The sequence below is a fragment of the Crocuta crocuta genome, unplaced genomic scaffold (assembly GCF_008692635.1).
Source record: "Crocuta crocuta isolate KB4526 unplaced genomic scaffold, BGI_CrCroc_1.0 scaffold395, whole genome shotgun sequence".
NCBI lineage: Eukaryota > Metazoa > Chordata > Mammalia > Carnivora > Hyaenidae > Crocuta > Crocuta crocuta.
In genome coordinates this window covers 2,628,365-2,650,898 of record NW_027532601.1, presented here as the reverse complement: position 1 = coordinate 2,650,898, position 22,534 = coordinate 2,628,365, and the positions used below count along the sequence as shown (strand labels likewise).

Genomic DNA, 22,534 nt, shown 5'->3' with positions numbered 1-22,534 from the left:
CTTTCAATGTGACTCCAGGCTCAAAGTTTCCTTCCATGCCAGTAATAGTGTTGTAATTGTTTGCTTCTCTAATTTTTATTCTTTTCCTGCTTTGTGTGCAAAATTGAACGTACCTGTATTGCAAAAGCCAAGCATTCTATGGTGCTGGTATTGGAGTTTTATTACTGTGTCATGGTTTTCTTCACTAATGTAAAATATTGCTATAGGAAAATACAAAAAAATATTGGAATCAGAAACGACATACATTATCGATTTCATTTTTGTAACACTGTATAGTTTTCAGAGGACTTCTTTCAACTCAATTATGCTGACATTGATTAGCATCTTAAAGAATAGTTTGGTTTCTGTTTTCCTGTACTGGCTATTGCCTGTACTGCTTGCTCTGTTCCTCTACAGATGATTCAAGGTAGTGAAGAGAAATGGAAAAATCCAAAAGAAATATTTTCACAGAATAGAGAAATACTTTTAGGCTTTCAGTGGGGATGTATGTGAAGACATATGTTAAAGATTTGAGAGGAAGAGTGGGTTTCTGATTTTCTCTATCTCTACTCTTAAGTCACTCTGATGTAAAACTCAGTTAAGCCTCTGTATGTGACATTATTGCAGAAATGCAATAAGGCTCATTATTACCAACCAGCTTGTTTATTTGTTCTGCTTCACTAAATCTTCTCTTACCTTTTTCCCCTTCCTCAGTAAATGCTATAAAAGAACTCTCTGGAGTAAAGAATTATGAAGTGGTTTATCCCAGAAGACTTCATTCACTACATAAAAGAGAGGTCAAGGAGACAGCACAAGAGGTACATCTTTTGACTTAACATTGAATCTTAAAAAAAAAAATACATATACTTACATATGGTATATATATAGATATATAACTATATATAAATATATACACATATTTATATTTATATGTAGACATTTTCATTTGTTATTTGAGCTATATTATTTTTATTAATCTTCACAATAACCTAGGGTTCTATTATAAGACTCATTTTGCAGATTAAGGTTCTGATGGTTGAAATAAAACTGTCCAAGATCACACAGAGAGTAAACTTTAATACTTTTATGATAATTTCTAATTCTGTGTATTTTCAAAGAAATTAGATACAACTTACTTCATCTATCTATTATCTACTTATTGATCATCTGTATATCTACATACTCATGTATAAACAAAACCAGGAACATTAAAACTGAAGTAGAAAATATAATATTGTGGATCAATTAATATATATATATACACATATTAAGTTAAGATGAATTACTGTAATGAAACATGAAATTTACCTTTGTCTTTTCTAAAGAGAAAGTTATTAAAGTTTGTATAGTTCTTACTACTTAATGAAACAACACAGTCTTAGTCAAAAGATGAAAGCTAAAACATGATGATCCATTCAATAGTTTTCTCATCACCTGCACTCAGAAGTCTTCTGCTGGGAGACAGGAAAAATACAAATAAATGAGACATAAATAATAACTTGTAAAAATANTGGATAAACTTCCCCACAGATGATTTCTTCTAAAGCAAACTTGTTTATAATAGTAGAACCCATAGGAGACCTTGTTTATCGAAATTATTCTCTCTCAACAAAATGTTTCTGTTAAATTTAAATGGGGCCTATATGCACTGGATTACTCATCAGTATGAAGAAATTCAAATGCTTTCCAGTATTCTTTTAAAAATGCAAAACATTCCCTGAATATTTTGAGGAAATTTAATACATGTCCAGTGTTTTAAAGTGAATTCCTTATAAAACAAATTTAGGCTTTTGAACAATTTATTTTGATGGAAAACTATAGAATAATTGCTTGTACCTACTAAATGATCAATCTTAATTTTTGGAAGAATTGAGTAGATGTACTTGATATTTATTGCAAATACATTCTTTATCTAGTCCACAATTCGATTCACTAGAATAAGCTTTATCTTTTCCTGATTCATAGTGAAAGTGTAAAGGATCTGAATTCAGAAGGCTTGTTTATATCCACATCTTAACTTTGTTAATGTTCTCTATTAATTTAGATAGTGATGAACTTCAATGTTTACATCTCAAAATTGAGATAATAATAGTAATGCTTATCTTATATAGCTATTTGGAGAAAACTTATGTAGAAAGCAAAGCAGGATGCAATTATTAACTCCATGCTCAGGATTATATGATCACACTGTTCTATGTAATTCATCACCTTCTACTTCTGACTAATCATCATGATTCTTTTACTTAATGTAATAGTTTATTAAGCCATTTTGTTTCCTTTCTGCTTCTCAACACAACCTCCTTTTTAGTCAGCTTTGGTAATCTCAAGGCCTTTCTTAATAATATGCTTGTTTCTTATCTCTCTGCTCTTTCTCATGGATTTTTTCCCCCTATTTACCATGTTCTCTCTCTATGTAACTCTCCATCCATTTTATATTCTTTGTAAAGTCAGCATGGAATATTTGTGTATGTACTGACAGATCCCTTCCCTGGAGTCATACTTCAGGAATAGTCCATGTTATACCATTTGGTTCTTGATTTTCTTATAATATTGATTTCAGTATTGTTATGGTGTGTGTGTGTGTGTGTGTGTGTGTGTGTGTGAGACGTGTGTCTGTCATGTGTCTGTGAGAGTAAGTTTAATCTTCTCATCTGGGTTGAAGCTACCCAGGTCAATAAAATAAGTGTATTTTATATCCTTAACTTGCCTCTGCCCTCCTTCATCCTTACCTCTCAACCTCTGTCCTATGGAAGATATTGCATAAATGTTCATCGATTCAAAGAAATCTCAAGGAACATATCAATCTTAACTTTTGGAGGAAATAAAAACATTACGCCAAATTCCACAGAGAATCGAAGGGAAATATGCCTAAATGATTTGAATGCTTTAATGTTTCTTTATATGGCAAATTTTATTTTTATTTTTGTCGTTTCGTGTAGTATATTTGCAAGATTCTCCTTGCTGCCTTCAGTTGTAGACAGTAGGAGGTAACATGTCTTTAGCCATGAAGAATGTAGCAGGGTGAGACCTGAATGTTTCCATCCACCTCACAAATACATGTAACTCAATCATGTTTACCTTTTAGTATTATTCAACTAGCACCGATATTCTCAGGGGCTGGTTGATGCCTTTGAAGAATCACTCAGCAAGAATGTGATCAAACCATTGATAAAAGCAATTCCTGGCTAAAGAAAGATTCCAAAGCACTCATCTGCTTTTCCCCGCCAGTGTTTCCCATCCTCTGATATTTCAGAATTTCACCTCTTTCCCTCGTCACAGATGTCTAGCATTCATTCTTACCGTGTATGTAGAATCTCCAGATTCTAGCAAATAAAAATATAGGACGCCCAGTTAAAATTGGATGTCAGATAAACAATGAATGCTTTTTATTTTAATTTTTTTTAGTATAAGTGATCTCCAATATTGTATGGGTCATGCTTGTATTTAAGAATTATTCACTTTATCTGGAATTCAGGTTTAACTGATGTCCTGCATTTTAGGTGGCCATCATACCATGTGGCTTTTTGTCACATCCCTATAAACGTGTTCTGTCTACAAATGTAGGGTCTCATGCTGCTGCATGCCTGATGTCTCAGTCCTGCCCCATCAGGCTTGCTGAGCTCTGCCATGTCACACTTGTCTCACAAGAGAAGCCAGGGCCTCCTGGTCTTTCTAACATGCAGCAGGCACATTCTTTTCCCTGACATAGAATCTTCTTTTTTTGCTCACATATAGCTTATGGCCAATAAGAACATTGTCTTATATAAATAGGCCAAGTTCTCCAAAGTTATCCCCTTGGCTTCTGGGTTGAGATGATTGGTCCTCCTTGTACAAAGAACTGATTAGCAATCATTAGAAATATCTAGAATTTGGAATGCATGTGACGGAAGGGATTTCTACATGCTGTAGATGTTATATATGGTCTCAGTCAAAAATTAATCACTCCTCTAAGCAGAGAAGAAGAGGACTTGTATATTTATTATTTTTTTTATTTTTAAAAAATAATTTATTGTCACGTTAGCTAACATACAGGGTATGCAGTGTAGTCTTGGCTTTGGGAGTAGATTCCCAACTTACATACAACACCCAGTGCTCATCCCAACTAGTGCCCTTTTCAATGCCCATTACTCATTTTCTCTACTCCCCCAATCTCGTACCCCCATCAACCCTCAGTTTGTTCTCTGTATAAGAGTCTTTTATGGTTTGCCTTCCTCTCTGTAACTTATTTTTCCTTCCCTTCCCCTATGGTCTTCCTTTAAGTTTCTCAAATTCCACATATGAATAAAAACATATGATATCTGTCTTTTTCTGACTGGCTTATTTCACTTGGCATAATACCCTCCATGCCCATCCACAANTGCCCTTTTCAATGCCCATTACTCATTTTCTCTACTCCCCCAATCTCGTACCCCCATCAACCCTCAGTTTGTTCTCTGTATAAGAGTCTTTTATGGTTTGCCTTCCTCTCTGTAACTTATTTTTCCTTCCCTTCCCCTATGGTCTTCCTTTAAGTTTCTCAAATTCCACATATGAATAAAAACATATGATATCTGTCTTTTTCTGACTGGCTTATTTCACTTAGCATAATACCCTCCATGCCCATCCACATTGTTGCAAATGGCAAGATTTCATCCTTTTTCATTGCCAAGAAATTTTCCATTGTGTATATATACCACATCTTTACCCATTCATAAGTTGATGGACATCTGGACTCTTTCCATAATTTGGCTATTGTTGATTTATCCAAAGGATACAGGAGTGCTGCTTCATAGGGGCACATGTATCCCAATGTTTGTAGCAGCACTATCAACAATATACTTATTATTAATCAATTTTACCCTCTGCTGGTCCAGAGAACAGAGGCACTGGCTTTACCTGTCAGCTGTGCCAAGAGCATGGCCCTACCCTCTGACTTCATCATGCCTGGCATCATGAAATAGTCCTTTGAAAAATTTTCTGGAGAGAATACTCAAGGCCAGAGTACAAACTTCTATGTTTTTTCATTATTATATTTTTGGTTATGTTTTATATGCATGGTTTAAGAAAAACTCAATAAGTATTTGTTGAATAAATGAGCAAATGAATAAATAAGCAAATGAACAAATGGACAAATGAATGACTTACTGTAACTGGAATATATTACCCATATATCTGCATAGAAATGTATTCAGTAAGTATTTAATTAAGGTCCCTGATGTTGGGAACTTAACATTCAAAGGTAATCTCTGTCTTCTCAGGATTCTGCCTATAGAGCACACATACTTCCTTAGAGGCCAAAACTACCAGGCTGTTGGCTCATGTCACAGAGTAGAGTATCTGACAGCAAGTACCTTCTTTATATTGGGAACAAGTTCAGGCCTTATCTTGGTCCACCAGTGTTTCTGGAAGCCTCAGATTACTGTATGTTATGGCAACAATTGTATTACTGCCATTAAACCTCCCTGGGACTTCTAGGGTTTCCTTTGCTATTTGTTGTGTGCATGGGCATCATCTTGACTTCATACTCTTGCTCCCATCCCAGAGACATTCAGGGTGGTGGCCTTCTCAATCCACTCACTAAACCTTACCCATGGATAGTATTTTTCCAGGGGGAAGTGTTTATTTATATGTCCCTATGACCAGCTAACCTTACTCATTGGGCTCCAAATAATTTCCATCTAGTGGATACTGTCCAAATCAAGGTGCATCTTTCCTCTCCTAACCTGCAGTTCAGGACCCAGCTTGTAAACAGGTGGGATACACTTTTTATTAGCAGACATTGGACTATGGACTTCTACTTGGATAGTAGTTATAATATCACCTAGAGCACCCTCTTTCATAAAGCCTTGTTTTCTTCCTTGCTGTTTCCTTTCATCTATAATCTCTATGCTAGTGTTGGCTAAAACTTCCAGTCCAAAAGCAACAATTTTTTTTTTAATGTTTTATTTATTTCTAGGAGAGAGAGAGAGAGAGAGAGAGACAGCGTGAGCAGGGGAGGGTCAGAGAGAGAGGGAGACACAGACTCTGAAACAGGCTCCAGGCTCTGAGCTGGCAGTCAGCACAGAGCCCCACGTGGGCTCGAATCCACGAACCGCGAGATCATGACCTAAGCGAAAGTCGGACGCTTAACTGACTAAGCCACCCAGGTGCCCCAGCAACAATTTTTTCTAAAACAACCGCCAAATAAATTTTAGGTAAAAACCCACAAAAATTCACTGCTGACAGGAAATGCCTATCTGGAAGGCTCTTCTGGGTAGAAGATTATATCTACTATCTTCCTAATATTTTAATTCCATCTGGTTTTTCTTAAATCTGAATAATAAGTGGTTACAATGATTCCCTCTAACTTTTATTTTCAACCCCCAGGCTTTTTTTTTTTTTTCCTAGCTCCTGTTATTTATAAACATGAGGTGGCTTATAGCAGCCCCTCCTCATCTAGATCCACATATTATACTCAGGAGTTTGTGACTGCAGAGAAGACTCCCATAATTGATCATTTAAAGGGAATGTGGGCCATAATGCTTGACCTTGGAGATGGCAAATCCCTACACAGTCCCCCTGATCTGGAGGCTCAAACTCACTATTGTCCCTTGCTGAGCTCAGGCACTGCTGTGGCCAGGAGAGGGAGGAAAGAAGAAAAGCATGGTCTTAGGTGCAGCCCAACAGAGGAAACTACACTCAGTCCTATTTGGTCAGCCATATTTAGATCTCTTTAACAACAATGTCCTGGCAATCCTCCATGAATTTTTAGATATTGAGTGTAACCATGATCAATAATCCTGTTTTATAGAACAGAATAAGAATTCAGTACCCAATAACATCTTCTTTAACATACTTCTGTACAGTCCTCTCTCTCTCCTGTTGTATATATTAAAAAAAAAAAATCTCAATTTTAAACTGTTCTCCTTTTCTACATGATGTTTACTCGAGGTAATATTTTCCCTTTCTGAATTCCTAAGACTTTATTTTCTTCCTGATGACTTCTTTCTGCTTTTGAGTACATATTTCTGTTGTTTTGTCTATATCCTAACCTCCATTTAGCCTTGAGAAGACCTCCAGACCAAAAATGATCAGTAAGAATCTTCTAGGTCTTTGAGTCTGTGTGCATACTATTTCTTCTTCTCAAATAACTTCCCCACCTTGCTTCACCTGGCTAATTCATATCTCAGCTTACACGTTACTTCCTCAAGAAAGTCTTTCCTGACCTTAGGATGTTAGACACCCTACACTGCATTTGTATTTATGGCTCTTATTCTATAAATCATTTTTATTGTCCATATTTCCACAAGATTATATGCTTTCTGACAGTTGATGTCAATTTTTCTTGCTTAGAGTTGAATTTCCAGAAGCCAATAGAGTCATGCATATAACTCATACTCAAATAATATTTGTAAAATGCATGGGTGGATGGGTGGATGGCTGGCTAGATGCATGATATACAGGTCTCAGATAATTTGTCTATTCAGGCAGCAGAGTTGTTTGATTTGTTAAAAGAGGCCAGAAGCAGATATTTGCTATTATATAGACTACTGTTAAAGAAAACAGGCATTGTTTGCTAATGATTAAAAAGAGGAACACAGCCAACTGAATATTTGTGTGTATTTATAACTACCAGTAAATGTTTGTGCATTTTTGCAGGAAAAATTTGAAACCGAATTGAAGTATGAAATGACAGTCAATGGGAAAATTGCAGTGCTTTACCTGAAAAAAAGCAAGTAAGTGTTTTTACTTCTCCTATTTTCCTTACCAGCAAAAAGTTAGCAGGTAGAAATTGTGCTAAATGAGTCTGCTTCTACTTAAGGCTCTCAAAAACCTCAGGTAATAAGCTTTTTCTCTCAACTGGCCCAAGGGGTTGGGTAAATATATGTTCTTACTGATGTGGTGGAAACACATTGAGTAAAACAATAGTTTATTAGTGTTTATAAACCACAGTGAATGAGGTACAAGCAGATATACATTTTATCAAATTCTGTGAAAAGGCAGATAGATTTCTAAATCTTCCTCTACATTATTTTATTATTTTAATTTTAAATTTACTTATTGAAATTCAAGTTAGTTAACATACAGTGTAATATTGGCTTCAGGAGTAGAACCCAGTGATTCATCACTTACATACAATACCTAGCACTCAGCCCAACAAGTACCCTCCTTAATGCCCATCACCCATCTAGGCCATCCCCCCACTCAACACCCCTCCAGCGACCCTTAGTTTGTTTTCTGTATTTAAAAGTCTCTTATTGTTTGCCTCCCTGTCTGTTTGTAACTTATTTTTCCTTTCCTTCCCCTATGTTCATCTGTTGTGTCTCTTAGATTTCACATGAGTGAAATTATATGACATTATTGTATTTTATTATTCTAGTACTGAAAGATTAGATTTGTTTATTTATTGAGAGAGAGAGAGAGAGCGTGCGCATGTGAGCTGAGGAGGGCAGAGAGAGAAGGAGAGAGAGAGAATCTTAAGCAGGCTCTGCATTTACGGCAAGGCTTAATCCCGTGAACCTTGAGATCATGACCTGAGCCAAAATCAAGAGTCTGGCGCTTAACCAACTGAGCCACCCAGTCGCTCCCCTGAAAGATTAGATTTGGAAACAATTTGAAATCATTTCCATCAGGACACATACAAAAAAGACATATCTAAATTAAATTAACCCTAGGACCAAAGAACAAGTCAGTGGTAAAACCAGAATTGGGCTCCCCTGATTCTAACACCAGTGCTCTTTCCACCCAGCTACACACTCCCCCCTCCCCCCACTTTCTCACACATTACATTGTCCTCTTCCTCCTTCATTCTCTTTATGAAGCCACAGGCAACATTTCTTTCAAATTTCACAGCCTCTGCTTTTGCTCAGATCTTGATTATCCTACATCTTGACTATATCAAATGTAGTTTTCCCACCTAATTCTGTGCTTTGAAGCTCTTTCAATCCTTAAACTATTCTATAGAGTACGGCAAGATTTTTTCACTCACATAGACTACTGCCTTTTGCAAATATTCACAATGGACTGGAATTTGGAAACCATGTGGTAGAATAGAAACAGTAAAGGTGTGGATTTTAAGCCCACCTATAGGATCCTTTGCCACTCAAACTATGTAATCTCATCTGAAAAATAGGGTGAATCATATTTACTATGTAAGATTTCAGAAAGGATAAAATGAATGATCCATGTACAGTGTGTAACTCAGTAGCTGGTATAAAGATGGCATTGAACACATACTAGTTACTTCCTTTTCTTCCCACCCTGCCTCTTTAAGAAGTATATCCAGCCTCTTTTGTGCTGGTGGGTAATTGAAAGAATTCTAAGAAGCTCGGCGAAAATGCTGGAAGGGCCCTACATATCAAATTCAGGTCAGTTCCCAGTAGACTTTTTACTGCTACAGTTGTTAGCGGTCCCTGGGAACTGAAAAGGACTGGGTGGGTGAAAATGTAGTTATCGTAAACTGGTGAGGAGCACTGCTCTTTTCAGTCATTTTTATCAACTCTACCCTGCTCAGTTTCATTTTGAAATGGAAATTTATCTCCCCTCAAATAAGTATGACAGTCTGATGAAAAAGCAGATACCGTTCCAGGCTACTCAGGACTATCCCTCCTAATCCCTCTCTGTTTTCATGCTTGTTTTGAGGGATTAGGAGGAGGGACTCAGGAGCTAGAACTTTCCTGCACATCCAGTGAAAGCTTTCACTTTGATCACTGGACTGTTTTAAAAATTTTTTTAATGTTTATTTATTTTTGAGAAGGAGAGAGAGACAGAGAGAGAGAGAGAGAGAGGGAGAGAGAGATATGTGAGCAGGGGAGGGGCAGAGAGAAAGGTAGACTCAGAATCTGAAGCAGGCTCCAGGCTCTGAGCTGTCAGCACAGAGCCCGACATGGGGCTGGAAACAATGAACTGTGAGTCATGACCTGAGCAGAAGTTGGATGCTCAACAGACTGAGCCACCCAGGCACCCCTTATCACCAGACTTTTCAATTAGCATGAGTAATCATGAATCTTTTTTCTTTCTTTCTTTTTTTTTTTTTTCAGGGGTCTCCTTGCACCAGGTTACACGGAAACACATTATAATTCCACTGGAGGGGAGGTCACCACGAGCCCACAGATCATGGTAAAATAGAGTATCTTAGATTCATTGTCAATCAGTGTGTGACTCACACACACCCCCAAAGGCAGTGTCATTGCCATACAAACAGTGAAAGTGAAAGCATTTACGACATTGGTGCTTTTTCCAGTGGTAGTAATTTCTTAATAGATCCTCCAATATTTGTACAGTTTGACAAGAACAAAGGCATTTCTTGACAACCATGGTAACCCTTTCCAGCCTTCAGAGGCTCCCTATAGGAGGGTAGGCAGGAGTCTCTCATCTTCATCAGAAGAGTGAAAAATAGAATACATCTTGTGTTCTTTTCTTTTTCCATTTATTTTACTTTATTTTGTTTTGTTTTGTTTTTAGAGAGATAGCAGGGGGGAGGGGCAGAGGGAGAGAAAGAAAATTCCAAGGAGACTCCATGCTCAGTCCAGAGCCCAACATAGGGCTGGATTCCACAACCCTGGGGTCATGACCTGAGCCAAAATCAAGAGTCTGACATTCAATCAACTGAGGTACCCAGGTGCTCCTACATCTTGTGTTCTTAGTCAATGCCAATTATCTCATTCAATTGTATAGTCTGTAGAACTTGACTATTTCCTCTATGACAGAACTGTAGAATTCTGGTTTTTGTAAATAATTTTTATTCTTAACTCTTATTTAGAGAAGACAGCTGTATTAAGTAGTGTGAGGGGCATTTTACCATTGCCATCTTTTCTGAGCTCCATTTTTCTATTGGAAGGTTTTCACTCATTCTCCTCATAGTGATGGCACAGCCATTTATGTGGGCCAATACTCATCTGTCCCAAAGCAGAAAGGTGTCTTGATTAAGCTACATCCATATGGAAAAGTGCTAGAATTGGGCATTTCCAAATGGAGAGATGCCATACTAATCCAGTTAGTCGGCTGAAAGTTTTTGAATAAATCAAGAAATAACAACACAGTCTGGAAAATCCGCTCATTGGTAAGAGCTTGTAGGTGTTAGAAAAAAGTTAATGAGCAATCAACCAAGGGGAAAAAAAATGTTTGATGTTATAGGGGCTTGGGTTTTCAATTTACATCTATATGTTTGTTTCTTCCAAACTGTGTTCACCCCTCTTATCCTTTTTCTGCAAGAGTCATATTTACACCAACATTTAGTAAATGCTCTTTAAGCAATGGGCTCATTAACTAAATATTAAAGATTTTAACCATAAAAAGCTTCTTAACCATTTTTTAGGTCTCAAAGTTGACTGTTGTTCAGCATAAAATGATTTAAAACTATTATGGACCTTATTTCCAGATTTCAAATTCAGATATAGAAGTGGATCTAAGAATACACATACACTTTCTTTTACAAAACCCTCTTTTTCTTTTTTAGGATGACTGTTATTACCAAGGATATGTCATTAATGAAAAAGTTTCTGATGCTAGCATTAGCACGTGTAGGGGTCTAAGGTACGGCTTCGCGAATGGTTTGTGTATATCTGCGGTGACGGGTAAGTTTGTGTGTTTTAATAAAGCTGAAAAATCTCAAATATAATGAATTATATTGTAGCTAAGTATGAATCCTAAGGGCTCAAGAACTTTGAAATTTGATAGTGATTAGTAAAATACACATTTGAATTCTTGCCGAAGTGTGTGTGTTTGTCTGCTTGTTTTCAAAACATAAGAGTTTTGTTGTTTTTTTTTTTTGATCCTGAATCTTGAGGGAAAAGAAGCTCTTCTCCACCTTCTCTCTTTACTTTAAACTCTCTCTTCAGGTTATCCTACCCAAGCCTGTGACATCTTTTTCTTCTGTAGGCATCTGTCTGCAGTGAGACATTTCTTCTGATGCCAAGATTTGATTATCTAATTTTGTCTTTCATATCTCCCTATCTCTTCCATATCCGGATAGCTTAATGAAATCTAAATCTTAATAAACCTCAAATCAAACTAATGATTTCCTCCCAAATCTGATGTTTTTCCAGTGAATGGTATAGTCAACCAACAACTTGCCCATTCCAGAAACTTAGGTTCCTTGATGATTTCTTGCCTCTCAACTACCCATTTTCAACTCACTGTCAAGCACCATTGATTATATGTTCTAAATGTTCACTGAGTTTTTCAATACATTCTCGCTCTACTGCCACATCCTAGTCCAAGGTACCATGATCCTTCATGAAGATCATCACAACAAACCACTACTTCTCTCTTCACATCTAGTCTTTGTCTTCTAATTCTATGTACACTTAATCCAGTCTCTTTGCTATATATTCTTATGCTTTTTCTTCATAGCAACTATCTGTAATTATGAATATTACATATAATTATATGCACTTATGGGTTAAATGTAGCTTTTTGATCCATATCCATCTTCCTTGGTTGACTATAAGCTCCATGAGAGGAGAAACCACAATTCTTCTTTTTTCTTACTGTCTGCCCTTAATCCAATGACTAATGAATCATGGGAGATCACCTAAATATTGGTGAAATGAATCTTAGCTTGGGGCTCCCGCTCAGATAATTCATAAGAAAATTGATAATATTTGTTGATCAAGTGCTTTATATATTACGTCCTTCAATCCTTACAGTCATTCTAATAGGTGGGTATTACTTTCATTTTGTAAAAGAAGAAACTGAGGCTGCATGAATTTAGGTAATTTCCCCATGGTATCACAGCTATTAAGTTATAGACCCAGATTTTTAATCCTTATTGATAGGACTCCAAAGTCTTCATTTGCAGGCTTCTTTAGAGCAGACAAGGCATGAGAATTGGAAGAACATTGGGTGAGAATCAGGAAATTTCCCTTCTGGTGTCAACTCTGACACAGGTGAGCTATGCGACATGACAGTAGCCACTTCTCTCCAACGGGCCTCATTTCATCATAGAAAAAAAATAAGGTTAGATCGTCTCTAAGTGTATCTTCAGCTGCAGTGTTACACTTTATTCTACTGCCATGAACTTGAAATGATGTGGCATCGGTAACCTTTTGCAATCTCTAAGTCTATAGCGCTCAAAAGCAGGAATATTTTCTAAGAAGCCTGGATTCTCGTGTTTTCCAGGGGCTACTTCAGTCAGGGAGATCAAAAGTACTTCATTGAGCCTTTAAGCCCCACAAATCAGGATGCACAGGAACATGCGCTTTTCAAGTATGACCCCGAGGAAAAGAAGGCTAACAGCACCTGCGGGATGGATGACATATTATGGGCACATGGATCTCGGCAGAATGAGGTTCCACCTGCCACCAGTCTGGTGGTACGCATGCTTTTATTTGCTATTTGCAGCACTCTCATTTATCTTGTCCTGCCTGCCCTGGCTTCCAGTCTTAGTCATTGCAATTAATGGAAACTTTATAGTCATCGTTGAACTAGTAGCACTAACTTACACCATAGATACCCTAAAATCTTGTGGTACGTTGATGATTTATTTCATATGTATTCGTGGATCAACTATTATTAACGATGATGCATAAGGGTTAAAACAAAGTATGCTTATAATGCTTGTCAACTTTGCCAATACTACAACATTCAACAAAGGTCTAAAGTATTATTACTTTGACGTAAAATAACCTTCTGTCTTCATGAATGAACGCATTCAACAGATTTCTTTCTTCAAGTTCTGCCCTAGGTGTTGGGGAGATAGTAGTGAGCAAAAATAAATACAGAGTGTGTCCAGAAAAACTGAGGGTATTCTTACATATATGAATTTAGCTTCTGGTCACAGAAGAAAAGTGAATATGGCTTGTTTGAAACCTTAGGTGTATGTAAAAATCATTGTCATAATTGCTTTCATTTCCTTCAGGAGACACTATATCGAATCATGTCTTCTAACTGTTTTCAGAATCCATAAGCACTGAGCAGAATTGGTCTGAGTAAAAGAAAATCTCAATTTGCTGGGTTTAATTTGAGTTCATTTTGCTGCGGGTTTAAATTCTACCAGTGATATGGTATCTAGGAACCCAAAAGAACCATACCTAGGGATGAAGAATCAAGGATTATTTCCAGACTCTGACCTGAGCAAATGATGAATGGTAGTAGTGTTTACTGAGAGAGGGGATGAGGGAGAAACAGGCTTTGCTGGCAGTTTGGGAATCGGTAGTTTTAAATTTGACCACATTAAGTGTGTGGTATTAGACATTTGAATGGATATATGAAGTAGTTAATTATACGAGTCTGGCCTTTAGAGAAGAGGCCAAGACTGGAGATATACATTTGATAGTAATTAGTGCAGGGTTCCTATTTAAATAAGGTGAACACATAAAAAAGTTACGAATGCCACATAATTTGAAGGTCATGGCAGTAGAATATAGTACAACATTGTAAGTACCCAGGAAGATTGCCTGGATCAAGTAAAGGGTTGAGCTTTTATGACAGCCTCTAATATTTAGTGGTCAAACACAGGAGGGGTAACAGGAGTTACAAACCTCTGTCTGGTTAGGGCCCCATTTCCCTCTGTAATCTCACCTACCTTCTTCTCCCCACCCACCGATGACCTCCCCCATTATATTCTGACAAACACAAACTTTTCTTTCTGTGCTTTAAACATGCCAGTATCAATTCACTTTAGAGTCTTCCTGTTCACTTTTTTTTTTTTTCTCAGCTGGAATTATCTTCCAATGTATCTTCCCTTTCCTGGTTTTTCATTTTCATTAATATGTCTGTACATGACCAACTCTTTAGAACTAACCATATATTCTGAAATAACTACCTTGTCACTCAGTGTCACATCACTCCATTTAATCCTTTGGATAGCACTAAAATTCTCACCTGAATCCCTATGCCTGTTTGTCTACTGGGAGCTCCTTAAGTCTATGGACTATGTCTGTTTCACTGCCGGATGCCTAGTGCCCATAAGACCAGTGGTGCGGTCAGGTGCTAGATGAATATGCCCATCCTGTGGAGGGCCCATCCATATTAGGCTTATTAGATGACACCTAAAAGTCTTGCTAATGGAAGCTTATTTACCTGTTAAAAACAAGCACTTCCTGAAATGCAACATAATAAACCTTGATAGTTTATGGTTTAGTATGAATAATGTATCTGCTACTTTTCAATGGAACAATCCACCATGAAATTAGCCTTTTGTTCTCCTTGTTTAGTGGAGAAAAAGGAACAGAAAATAGGGAAGCTTGGAATGTGGGAAAGAGATCTAGTTCTGCCTAAGGAGAAGAGAGCAGAGAGGCACTGGGGCACCCGGGTAGCTAGGTTGGTTGAGCCTCCAATTTCTGCTCAGGTCACCATCTCCTGATTCACGAGTACAAGCCCTGCCCTGTGTCAGGCTCTGTGCTGACAGCTCAGAGACTGGAGCCTGCTTCAGATTCTGTCTCCCTCTCTCTCTGCTCCTCCCCTATCTGTCTGTCTGTCTGTCTCTCTCAAAAATTCAAAAGTAAACAAAAAGAAAAGAGCCGACTAGGTGCCAAGGTAGCTCTGGGCATTGCACCATTGCTAAGGAAGGAGGTATTCACTGGGAGAGGAATGAAGAGCTACTTAAACACAAAAGCAACCAGAAAACACTGGGAGATTGCTGAAGTCAGAGTTTCTCTATTTCAGGGCAGGAGAATGGAAAGAGTCCATTGTTCAAGAAAATCCAAAGACCTTGGTTTTAGTTCCGGCACACTTATTAGTTAGTTGTGCAATCATTTAAATTCTGGCAAAATGAAGGGGTCAGACTAGAATATCACTGATATCCTTCCTAGCTCTGGTATTCTGAGCCTCATCTATAGATAATTCTGGTTGGTTAGTTAGAGTTACAATGGTAATATTTTCTTCCTTTATTGTCAGATATCAACCCTTCCCTTATTAAATTACACATTTCAAGTAGAAGAATGATTCTTGCAGAGAATGATGTTGTCTCATTAATTTTCCTTTTTATATTTATTATAGAAATCAGAGGACCGGAAGGGTCGGGAACATAAGAAATACATAGAGTATTATTTGGTCCTGGATAATGGTGAGGTAATTATATCAGATACACATCTCTTTTAAAATCTCCTTCTGTATAAATTTGTTACATGAAATATTAAATATATGGATTTTAAAAAATCATGAATATGAACTATTGCTTTTTATGAATTGTTCTGATCCTAGGAAATTTGACATTGAATTAGAGTGATATGACTTCTCCTTTTCAGGAATGTACACCTGATATGATATGTATAAAGTGAATTCTTTGCACTTTATCCTTTATTATTGTCTCCAAACTTAGTTTCCAATTAAATTCCTTTGTTATTTTGTCTTTCATTAAGCAGTTAAATCATTGGTAAGTTAGAATTTATACTCATCAGAAAGTGGTAAATGTATAGGATTAACGAATGGAATCTTCTGAAAAAAAGGACACTTTTGGGGGGTAATATTTATTGTTTATATTCTTTTGCAAGAATTCATTTTTATATATTGGAAACCTGAGGTTCACATGTGTGATCCCACAAGGAGAAGTTTTGTGCTGTGATAATCTAAGTTAAGTTGTTTAGGTCATAAAGCTTGGCTTCTCGTTATACTAAATTAATTTACTATTTACTATTCATATGTATATTTTTTAATGAATAGCATATTCCTTGTACTGAATCTGCACAGCTTATGAAACCGTGGTATTTAAGTGGAAATATATTTGGAATAATTCCTTAGAGATTTACACCGAGCTACTACTTTAGATGCAAAACATCATCTCTACTCCAGAAGTACTTTAATTTAGCTAAAGAAATAAGAAAGCATTTTGTGCCTTTTAACTGTTATCTTTTATAACTGATTGTAATTATAACCACTGATAAGCAAAATAACCTGAAGTTTCTTTTTTTCACCTTCTAATTATATTCATTTCTATCAATGCCTGTATCTTGTCTTGTTTTTTTTTGTTGTTGTTGTTTTTTGTTTTGTTTTGTTTGCTTTTAGTTTAAAAAGTACAATCAAGATCCAGAGGAAATAAGAAAGAGGGTGTTTGAAATGGCCAATTATGTCAACATGGTACGGTATATTTTATTAAGTGCAATTTTAACAATTTGTGAGGCAGTGCCATTGGGTGTTTCTATGAATGCTCTTGAAACAGAGAAAGAAAGTCAACACTCTTGACTAATAATGCTGATTGGCTTTTGAACTTTGCTACTTAATCGAATATTAATATTACATGAGAGAGACATTTCTAACCTACTTGCCACACAGTTCTCAGGTTGATGAAAAGTATAAGAGATGGTTTTGTTTGAATTGCTTTTGTTTTTCTAATGCCTGGATAGACATCACTGTCCAGCAAATCCCAACAGAAGGCCAAATATGTGGAAGAACATGGAAAAACAAACAAAATCAGCTGAACTCTGGCACAGTAGCATCTTTCAATATATTATTTCATTTAATCCTCAAAACTCTGAGATATTTCTAAGCCTTAATATTATAGCTAAAGAATTAAATTCTGGTAAGCAAAGTAGCATGCCTAAAGTCACAAAGTTAGGAGATAGTAGAGATAAGATTTGAACTTAGATTGGTTGGATGTCAAAGTCCATTTCAATTGGAATGATGTTGATCTTGGTCTGTACACGCTGATTTTATCATCTAATTAGCTAAGTCTTTAAAAAATGATTTCTGTACCCTTTCTGTTTAAATCTTAATTGTTAGTGTCTTGTTAGTTAAACATATAGTCTGCCTCCTTAAATGGGTGAGTCACTTTGTGGTAGTCTGCAAATTCTCTAAGGATAGAGAGAAAATGAAAGTGGATTCAATGACCAACATCATCTGCATCTTGTCTTCTCACCACAAAGACTTTTCCTGAAGAACCCCAAGAAGTGGTCATATTTCCTGACCATCTCCTTTGTGACAGGAACTTTTCTAGATGACAGAAATAAAGTAGGGAACAAAACTGACAAATATCCCTTCCTTTATGGAAGTTTACATTCTTGTCCAAGACAAGAATAAAAATACGAAATGAAGAGCATGTAGGATGGGGATTATAAATGCTGTAAAAAAAAATAAAGCAGGATAAAAAAAGAGAGAGGGGTTCCTCTTGGGTGCTGTGTTAAATAGGGAAGCCCAAGTCCAAGATGTCCAAGGTGACATTTGAGTATGGAAAGGAAGGGGAGAAGCATCTGACCCTAGAGAAGGATGTGCAAGGCAGAGTGAGGTTCTGAAGAAAGAACCTAATTGTCATGTTTAAAGAACAGTGGGAAGGCCATTGTGGGCAGCATACAGTAAGCCACAGCAGGGGTGGGAGCAGATGACATCTGACAGACATCGGTGGCTGGACCCTGCAGGTCCTGGCAGACCTATGTAAGGACTTCGTTGTTCTTCATGGGGGAGGAACACATTGGAGGACTAAGCCGAGGTGTAACATGTTCAGATGTGTTTCTTAAAAAATTATCTTGGCCATTCTGTTAAAAATACACTGAAAGCAATTGGCAGAAATAAGACCAGATAGGGGACTGTTCCCTAGTTCAGGGCAAGAGATGATGGTGGTTTGAGAGAAAGCGGTGGTAGTGGATTTCTTGAGACTAGGTGATCTCTGAATAGAGTCAACGGAGTACATGAAGTAGATGAGAGGTGAGAAGTGTAAGAAAAGAAATAGATGAAGTTACATCAAGGATTTTGACCCGAGCAACTTTAAGAATGGGTAACATATTGGCTATAGTAAATTAGAGGGAAGATTAGTATCTCCATTTTGTACACATACATTTTGAGATATCTTGTTGTATAAAGATTTCCAGGGACAAGTCATTATGTTGTGTACCTAAAATGAATATAATGTCATATGTCAATTATATTGGAAAAAAAATTATTTCTTAGTGGAGGTGATGATGGATGGTGGATTGCTCATTTTTATTAAATGTGTTTTGTGACTAAGTACTAAGTACTTTATAAAAATATGTACATGTTTCATGTTACATTTTTATATTTAAAATATTTAAAATATGAAAATATTGGAGACTCTACATTTCAAAAATCAGAGAAATAATACTAGGAAGTTTGTAGATGTGTCAGGGGTAGACATGTCCATATTGACAATGCCCCCCATGTATCTAGCACCTACTTTGTGCCATGTTATATCATTGTATGTGTCAGTGGATCACTAAGGATTAAAGAGAAGATTCACTGATGCAAAAAACAAAAAAAAATTACCCAGGTGAAAATGCTAGATATATAAGATTGATTGAATGAAGTTCAAGGACAAGGTCAGGGTGAATATATAAAGCTAAGAGTCTCTTTTATTTTAGGTTTATTTATTTATTTACTTATTTATTCATTTATTTGAGAGAGAGAGAACACACATGAGCAAGGGAGGGACAGAGAAAGAGGGAGAGAGAGAGAGAGACCCAAGCAGGGTCCATACTGTCAGTGCAGAGCCTGATGCAGGGCTTGAACTCATGAACCATGAGTCCTAAATCTGAGCGGAAATCAAGAGTCAGACACTTAAATGACTGAGCCACCCAGGTGCCCCTAAATGCACATACAGAATGGCATAAGACATGGGTCAGCAAACTGTATCCCATGGGCCAAATTTGGCATACGGCCTTTTTATAAAATAGTTCTACTGAAACATAGCCACACCACTTGTTTATGTATTATCTATGGCTGCTTTCCTGCCACAGTGCCAGTTACAGCAGAGACCACGCAGCCTCGAAGCTTGAAACATTTTCTATCTGGACCTTTATAGAGTAAGCTTACCAACCTTAGTGTAAGGTAGCCAAAGGAATGGGGTAGAGAAGTAGAAAAGAGACCTAAGAACAGATCCGTGAGGTGCCTCTTTAAGGAGAGATCAGAGTACAGGAGAAACTGATAGAGTCCAGTACAGTGCAGACAAAAGAGCTTCGAGGAAAACCAGGCGATAGTGTTGTTCTGGAAGCTGCTTGAAACAAAACACAACCAAAGGAAGAGATGATCAATGATGTTAGATGCTTCTGAGGACTGAGGATTGGCCATTGGATTTAACAGAGTAGAAGTTACTGGCCACCTGGATGAAGGAAATTTCTGTGGCATGATTAGAGCGACCCCAGTGAGAATAGGAAGTGGAATTAGAGATAGCAGATACAGAAAATTCTCTTCAAAAATTTCGCTATAAATATAAGCAGAGAAATGGGGCATATGTGACAGGCAGAATGGTCATAAAGTTATATCCCCCACTGTGATGGGTCATCTTTTCTATGCTGATGGGAATGAGTCTGTGGAAGGCTAAGCATAGACAATGCAAGGAAAATGGAAGAATTGCTGGAATCATCTCCTTGATCTGGGGAGACATTGGAGATCTAGTGCATGAGTGGAGAAGTTGGCCTTTGGCTCAGCATTCACCCATATATTAAAGAAGGGGAGACACAGGTTGTTTGAAAAGATATAGGTCAGTAGGTAGTCAGTTCTCTTTTGATTGCCTCTATACTCTGAGTTTGGAAGCAGGGGTATCTGCTCAAAGTGAGGTTTTAATACCTTTTTTTAAAAAAATTTGTTAATGTTTATTTACTTTCGAGAAAAAAGAGAGAGTGAGAGCAGGGGAAGTGCAGAGAGAGAGGGAGACACAGAATCTGAAGGAGGCTCCAGGCTCTGAGCTGTCAGCACAGAGCCCAAACCCGGGGCTTCAATACCACGAACCGTGAGACCATGACCCAAGCCAGACTCAGACATTCAACCGACTGAGCCACCCAGGCACCCCTCAAAGTGAGGTTTTAATAGGAAGTGGCAGAATTTCTAAGAAAGAAAAGTGAGTTTGAAAAAAACATGCAGAGGTGTCTGGGAGTATATGGGTTGTGGAAATGCATCAGGTTTGCTGGAGACTGGTAAAGTACCACTGGAGGTTGGCATGATGGCTTCCAAGTGAAAGCAGTCAGCGTAAGCGCACTGTCTCCTGGCTGTGTTCAGGGGCATGGTGCTAGGGAGGAATGGCTTTCACCAGGATTGGAGTTTTGTCAGGTGAGTAACATAAAACAGGAATAGGATAGGGAAGTTGAGGGAATAATCAAGGGGATGGTTTTAATCTGGTTAGATTTTGACTTAAAAAAATTTTTTTTAATGTTTATTTTTGAGACAGAGAGAGAGCAGGGAAGCGACATGGAGAGAGGGGGAGACACCGAATCCAAAGCAGTCTCCAGGCTCTGAGCTGTGAGCATAGAGCCTGAACGTGGGGCTCGAACTCACAAACCGTGAGATTGTGACCTGAGCCAGTCTGAAGCTTAACCAAGCTGAGCCACCCAGGCGCCCCAGAGTTTGACTTTTCTTTTGATGATTAGTGCATTCCTCAATGCTTTTATTGTTTTCTCAGCAGAAAGTTGCCCCATGAGGAAGCCTGTCCCCATGTGTTTTCCCATCCCCAGCTTTATTGAGATATAATTGGTATATCACATTGTGTGAGTTTAGGTGTTCAGTGTATTGATTTGATATACTCATAATACTGCAAAACAATTTCCACCATAGGTTAGCGTCACATAATTGCCATTGCTTTTTTTGTGGTGAGAACATTTAAGAATTACTCTCACTAATGTTAAAGTATATTATATGGTATTAACTATAACTACCAAGCTATACACATTAGATCCCCAGAATGTGTTCATATTATAAGTGAAAGTTTGTACTCTTACCAACACTATGCAGTTATATAAACTATAATAGCAATTTAAACTTTTGTTTTTATAGTAAGTATATTGTCTTATAAGCTTAATTAATTATTGCTAAAGGTTATCCTATATGCATCATTGGTTGTTTGGTTCATCTGGTTTTAAGATTTAGAGGACCACTTGATTGTGACTCATAGAGGCAGGACTTTTTCATACAGCACGTTCCTTTTCCCATGTCCAAACCATCACCGAGTCAACCTTGCTAATTCTGGAATGTTCTGACTCTGGAAACAATGCAAAGCATTTGAGTCGTTACATTTACATTGAAGTCATAGTTGTGAGCTACTAACAGAAAATTATAATCTGTCTTGAGGTGGCAAGGAGTTTCCAGACCTGAAATACCTAAGGGTGTCTGTTTTGCCTGAGAATGGGGATGCTAGCATCTGTGAAAAGAGGTGGTAACTTCCATCTCACAAGTAGGTTTGGGAAAAAAGTTTTTACAGTGCAGTGAGAAATAGGTTTGAAAATCTAAAGTACATTGAAAATATTGAAAGATAATATCACTATGTCGTTTCTTTGACATTTATTCTCTTTGGACAGCTTTATAAAAAGCTGAATACTCATGTGGCCCTAGTCGGTATAGAAATCTGGAATGACGAAGATAAAATAAAGATAACCCCAAATGCAAGCTTCACCTTGGAAAATTTTTCTAAATGGAGGGGAAGTATCCTTCCAAGAAGAAAACATCATGATATCGCTCAGTTAATCACGTATGTATAGAGTTTCCCCTTTGTATGTTAAATGGTATTTAGCGTGGAAACTTTCCAAATCCTTGGCAAAGCAAGTGGTATCTTGGGCTATGGGGTAAGAGGAAGTGGCTTACACAAAGGGGGTAAAAGATTCAATTGAATCTTATGTTGAATATGCTTTAACTTTTGTTATAAGTGTTTCATTTTCTTTTTTTTTTTTAAAGAAAAGCTAACAATTTAATAATGATTCACCAGAAATTTATCTGTTTTGAT

At 37.3% G+C, this 22,534-nt stretch overlaps 1 protein-coding gene across 6 annotated transcripts in view; it reads left to right on the top strand.

The window, feature by feature from the left end:
* Nucleotides 1-22,534, top strand: part of ADAM28 (ADAM metallopeptidase domain 28) — a 67,531-nt gene that overhangs the window by 5,449 nt on the left and 39,548 nt on the right. For 4 of the 6 annotated variants that reach the window (XM_077780128.1, XM_077780127.1, XM_077780130.1 and 1 more), the window contains exons 2-9: nt 694-797; nt 7,597-7,673; nt 9,978-10,056; nt 11,396-11,472; nt 13,060-13,252; nt 15,880-15,951; nt 16,885-16,956; nt 22,113-22,282. In XM_077780128.1, coding sequence (XP_077636254.1) covers nt 694-797; nt 7,597-7,673; nt 9,978-10,056; nt 11,396-11,472; nt 13,060-13,252; nt 15,880-15,951; nt 16,885-16,956; nt 22,113-22,282 — 844 coding nt within the window. The remainder of the gene's footprint in view (nt 1-693; nt 798-7,596; nt 7,674-9,977; nt 10,057-11,395; nt 11,473-13,059; nt 13,253-15,879; nt 15,952-16,884; nt 16,957-22,112; nt 22,283-22,534) is intronic. The other 2 variants (XM_077780129.1, XM_077780132.1) reach the window with 2 other exon arrangements.